This window comes from Euprymna scolopes, chromosome 17 (genome assembly GCF_053919585.1).
Source record: "Euprymna scolopes isolate OS-2025 chromosome 17, ASM5391958v1, whole genome shotgun sequence".
Classification (NCBI taxonomy): domain Eukaryota; kingdom Metazoa; phylum Mollusca; class Cephalopoda; order Sepiida; family Sepiolidae; genus Euprymna; species Euprymna scolopes.
In genome coordinates this window covers 65,784,596-65,790,707 of record NC_136498.1, presented here as the reverse complement: position 1 = coordinate 65,790,707, position 6,112 = coordinate 65,784,596, and the positions used below count along the sequence as shown (strand labels likewise).

The 6,112-nt window shown below is 29.0% G+C and overlaps 1 protein-coding gene across 1 annotated transcript; it reads left to right on the top strand.

Moving 5' to 3' along the window:
* Nucleotides 1–1,634: 1,634 nt before the first annotated feature.
* On the top strand, nt 1,635–4,572 carry LOC145296765 (uncharacterized). The gene is made up of 2 exons (XM_080142817.1): nt 1,635–1,918; nt 2,105–4,572. Exons 1-2 carry the CDS (start codon nt 1,635–1,637, stop codon nt 4,113–4,115), a joined length of 2,295 nt encoding a protein of 764 aa, XP_079998943.1. The 3' UTR covers nt 4,116–4,572.
* The last annotated feature ends 1,540 nt before the right edge of the window (nt 4,573–6,112 follow it).

Below are 6,112 nucleotides of genomic sequence, written 5' to 3'. Positions count from 1 at the left end.
TTTTCTATTGATTCTATTTTTACGATATTTTCAGGGTCAATGTGAAATTTTATGTTCTTTCCAATAAACCGAATATATTTAAGACAAACTTTTTTTTTAATTCACGCCCCCCCCCATTTTCAAGTTTCTATTACAAAGTAAAAGTAAATAATTAATTTACTCACAAATTGAAGAGAAAAGGTCAATAAATAATATTTCCAAATTTAAAAAAAAAAAAAATCCTTTTTTTAGAAATTTACCTGTAAAGTCCGAAGTTTAAAACCTTTTTTTAAAAAAAAAACACTTTTTTTTTTTTTTCATAAAACCTTGGTCCTTGTTCCTTTAATTGAAAAAAAAATAGGGCTTGAATTACATTTTTCGAGGAGTTATAAGGCTTATAACTCCTCGAAAAATGTAATTCAAGCCCTATTTTTTTTTTATATAACTTATAAGCTTGGAAAGATGGGGTGGAGTTTTTCACGAACATTCTGACACCAAACCCATTAAAGTAGTATAAAAAGTAATAGAAATATTTTTTTTATTTTTTAAAAAACAGTAATGAAATTAATTGAATATTACGAGTTCAGTATTTTCAATTTTTAAACTTTAAAAACCTATCAAAATTTTTCTAATAATTCTATTTTTACGATATGTTCAGGGTCAATGTGAAATTTTATGTTCTTTCCAATAAACCGAATATATTTTAGACAAACTTTTTTTTTTAATTCACGCCCCCCCCCATTTTCAAGTTTCTATTAAAAAGTAAAAGTAAATAATTAATTTACTCACAAATTGAAGAGAAAAGGTCAATAAATAATATTTCCAAATTTAAAAAAAAAAAAAATCCTTTTTTTAGATATTTACCTGTAAAGTCCGAAGTTTAAAACCTTTTTTTAAAAAAAAAACACATTTTTTTTTTTTAATAAAACCTTGGTCCTTGCTCCTTTAATTGAAAAAAAAATAGGGCTTGAATTACATTTTTCGAGGAGTTATAAGCTTGGAAAGATGGGGTGGAATTATTCACTATTTTCACGAAAATTCTGACACTGCTATAACAGTAATACAAACCCATTAAAGTAGTATAAAAAGTAATAGAAATATTTTTTTTTTTTTTTTTTAAAAAACAGTAATGAAATTAATTGAATATTACGAGTTCAGTATTTTCAATTTTTAAACTCTAAAAACCTATCAAAATTTTTCTAATAATTCTATTTTTACGATATGTTCAGGGTCAATGTGAAATTTTATGCTCTTTCCCATAAACTGAATACAATATTTTATACAAACTTTATTGCAGACAGTTTCGTGGTCTAAAACAAATACATAACAAATAAATGTTATCAAAGGCAAGATAATTTACTTTTCTACCAAACTATATAGACAAAATACTGTTACATTGAATAAAAACACAAAAAAATATATCCAGTTTGGTAGAAAAATAACTTATCTTGCCTTTGATAACATTTGTTATGTTTTTTGACAAGTTAGAAACTCAAAATGTAATGATTCTAATAACTTTTTGTTTGTAGCATTTGCTTTTTGGGATCATTGAAATTGTTTCGATATTCATAAATTTTATATAATCTGAAAAATTAAGTTCCAAGTTTGATAGGAATTCTTTTTCTATATATTTTCAGGATAAAAAACCTTCAGTAATGAACTCTATTTTAGTGAAGTATGAAAATTTTGAGGGGAATGGGCCAGTTTTGTGTGGCCACTTACTGTACAAGCTAAAGCAACATCTTCCACTGAAGGAGATAGCAGAGTGGGCAACTACCAGAAATGTAGAGAATGGTTTTCCGGTAGTTCCATTCCATAGGGTTGCCTATGTCTGCCAGAAAATTAAAAAATATAAGAGATTTTTGTTCCCGGCAAACTCTCCTAATTTTATTAATTTATGCAATGAACCTGTGCATACCACCACCACCACCAGTAGTCCCTCTACCACCACCACCACCACCACCACCACCACTCCCTCTACCACCACCACCACCACCACCACCACCACCACAACCAGTAGTCCCTCTACCACCACCACCACCACCACTCCCTCTACCACCACCACCACAACCAGTAGTCCCTCTACCACCACCACCACCACCACCAGTACTACCTCTACCACCACCACCACCACCACCACCACCACCAGTACTACCTTTACCACCACCACCAGTAGTCCCTCTACCAGCACCAGCAGTCGTCCCAGTACCACCACCAGAACCTTTAAAAGTACTTCCACGCAGACAGATTTAAAAAAAAAAACTAAAAAAAACAAAACTAAATATTTTTCAAGAATTTTATTTAATATATGTAAAATGCATAATGTACCAACAAAGAATTTGCCACATTTGGTAAATTCTCTTTGTAATTTTTTAAATGAAAAATGTAAAATTTTTTCAGCAGCTACAGTATTTAAGATGCCAGCAGAGTTAAGTTTTATTGCAGACTATATGACTGTGGATAAAATCCTTAACTCTGATGCGTGTACTTTGGTTTTTGACGCCACCACGAAGGATGGCGAACATATTAATAATGTCATGTTGACAACGCCTGAGTCAAACCATGTCATAGCCGTCCAGAGTGTACCTGGTGGTTATGCAAAGGACTATGCAACTCACATCAATGACTGCATTAGTAAATTGGCTCAGGTACACTCTAAAATTTTTGGTGAACCAGCAAATAGCATAAAAAATAAATTAATTGAAAAAATTGGCTCGTGTTTGACAGACAGAGCAGCTGTCAATCACCGTACTGTCGAAATATTAGAATTGCAATGGGAAAAGCAATTAATAGAGCTCAATTGCAACATACATCCTTTGGAAGCAATTACAAAGGAGGTATGTATGCAATTGAAGCATTTTGAGGATGCTAGTGTTAGTGAATTAGTCCTTAGTGGCAAGGATTGTATAGGACATCAGATAATTATGAAAATGTCTTCTCTTAGATACAATAATACTTTAGGTTTAATTAAAGAGTTCAAGGATTTCTTAGGAGATAAATTTTCAGTTAAGGTAGTTCCTAGATATAGAGGTAATAGAATTAATATAATTTTTCATTTAGCTTTGGTTTACTTTACACATAGAGAAGACTTTTTAGCATTTTTAAGGCGTTTTAGGAATTCGAAATCTTTGTGCAAAAATTTAGAATCTGCCTTTGGGAATGAAGTAGCATACTTAGAGTTACAGGTTTTAGGTGCTATAGGTAAGCTTCTTTCAGGTACTTGGATGAGAGCTTTTTACACATCCTTGAAAGATCAGTATACATTCACAGATGGGATCCAGATAGTGGAAGGTGTAGTTGATCAGTTACAGATTTTAGTTCAAGATCCCATGAAAGTGTTAGAAAGAACTATTGATTTTTTTGGGAATCCAATTGACTTGGATGAGGATTTAGGTAAATTGATGAGGCGTCCTCCTTCCCAATATTGTGACTTGTTTACATCGATGATGAAAAAGTCTTTAGAAGCTATCATCGGTGTCATCCAAAGGCAGTATAGAGTTAGTTTTGCTAGGGTAGATAAATTAAGAACGGATGCTCTGGCCTCAGCTAGGTTACACACTATGGAAGCAGAAAGTGTCTTTGGTGAGTATAGTGGTAGGAAACAGTCCTCATCTACTTTAGATACTTTTACAATAAGCAATCTCATCAAAGCAAATAGAAATAAGGTTTTAGATTTCTTCCAGGGCGAAAAAATAGATGTAGAATTTCAGGATAAATTAATAAGTTTAGCAATTAAACAGAGCACAGAAGACCATAAAGTAAATACACAATATAAAAAAACATTAAATACAACTGTTAAGAAAAGAATTTCCGATAAACATAGAAAACAATTAGAAATAGAATTTAAAAAACTAGAAAGAAATCATCCATCTCTTCCAAATAACCTATTGATAGAGAAGTTCCCAGATCATGTAGAAATTAGGGATATTTTGTTAGGCAGTATCATAGGTAGGAGTATTTTACATATCTGGGAAGATAATAATGTAGAAGAACAATTCAACGGTCTAGTAATTAGTTTTGAAAATAACAAGTATACTGTAGAATATGATAAAGAAGATGAAGTAATTGAAGAGGTGGTATTAACTAAATACGAATTTGCCGCAGACTATGCAAATAATGAATTAATTTTTATCTAATTTTTTCTACATCCTTGCCTTTTTTTTTTTTACAAAATAAATTTAGTTTTAGTTATAGGAAAAATCTTATTCTTAGTAAAATTTAAATGAATTGTTTTTTCCATTGGTTAATTCTAATATATAACTGTTAATGTTAATTGTACTTATTTTCTTGTTTTAAAATTATACTTTCATCCCGAATGTAAAATTAGTACATGAAATTTTAAATTATTTTTGTGTAAAAAAAAGATAATACTCTAAACATTTTCTCCTGGATTTTAAATCTATCTAAGAAAATAAAGATTTCCTTCTTTTGTTGGTTCACAAAAAATTATTTAAAACCTTTTATTCCAAATTCAACATGTCTGTTGGAAAAATGTATTTGTTTTTCTTGTTCAAAAAAATTATTGCAAACTTTCTATCATGTTTTATAAATCTGTCCAAGAAAATTTAGATTTTCTTATTTTATTGTTAAAAACAATTGAATCCAAACCTTTTATTCTGAATTCAAACTGTCTGCTGGAAAAATTTATTTTCTTTTAAAAAAAAAAATTATTGCAAACTTTCTATCATGTTTTATAAATCTGTCCAAGAAAATTTAGATTTTCTTATTTTATTGTTAAAAACAATTGAATCCAAACCTTTTATTCTGAATTCAAACTGTCTGCTGGAAAAATTTATTTTCTTTTAAAAAAAAAAATTATTGCAAACTTTCTATCATGTTTTATAAATCTGTCCAAGAAAATTTAGATTTTCTTATTTTATTGTTAAAAACAATTGAATCCAAACCTTTTATTCTGAATTCAAACTGTCTGCTGGAAAAATTTATTTTCTTTTAAAAAAAAAATTATTGCAAACTTTCTATCATGTTTTATAAATCTGTCCAAGAAAATTTAGATTTTCTTATTTTATTGTTAAAAACAATTGAATCAAAACCTTTTATTCTGAATTCAAACTATCTGCTGGAAAAATTTATTTTCTTGTAAAAAAAAAAATTATTGCAAACTTTCTATCATGTTTTATAAATCTGTCCAAGAAAATTTAGATTTTCTTATTTTATTGTTAAAAACAATTGAATCCAAACCTTTTATTCTGAATTCAAACTTTCTGCTGGAAAAATTTATTTTCTTGTAAAAAAAAAAAAAGACAAATATTGAAAAACTTTTTATTCTGGAATTTAAATCTGTCTAAAGAGAATTTATATTTTCTTATTTTGTTTTAAATAAAATTATTTAAACTTTTATTCTGATTTCAAAATGTACGCTGGAAAATTTTATTTATTTTCTTGTTTTAAAGACATTTGCAAACTTATCTTAATTTGTTCCCCCTGAATTTAAAATAAACTCAATTTCTTATTTCAATAAATGCAAATGGAATTTCTTTGTCTTTCTGCTTAATTTCTCACATCTTTGAAGAATTTATAAGAAATTATTTGATTAAAATCTTACTTACATTGCAAAATAGGAAATGTCAATCCTAAAGTGTTACCTTCGTTTATTTTATACAAAACGGAATAAAAAACTTATATTATAAAGAAGACGTGTTTTGGTTTGTTATTATTGTTATTATTACATTAAATATTTGTTTAATCATATATTGTAAATATGAAGAATTCCACACTTTATTCATATAGGGTCAATATGAAGCCACCCTCGAAAATTCCTTTAAAATTACGGCCAAATCTGTTCATTGCAATGTGGCCATAAAGTGGGTGCCCATTTGACGTCACATCATTATAGAAAAGTGACCCCCCACTTTGTGACCATTTGTAAAATTTTTTATCTTGGAAACTACTAGTTTCGATTGCCGTATATATATATATGGTTATTTATGTTTACAGCGCCTCCGAAAACCTTTAAAAGTGGAAAATTTGAAGGAATATAATCCAATATCGAGATTATTAAGGTTTCTGAATTAGTGGGTTTTTTTACACTTATAGGCCTCCGTACATAAGTGATAATTTTTCACTTCCGGTGTCATTACAACTTGCTTTAAATACACGCGTGGTCGCGATGTGT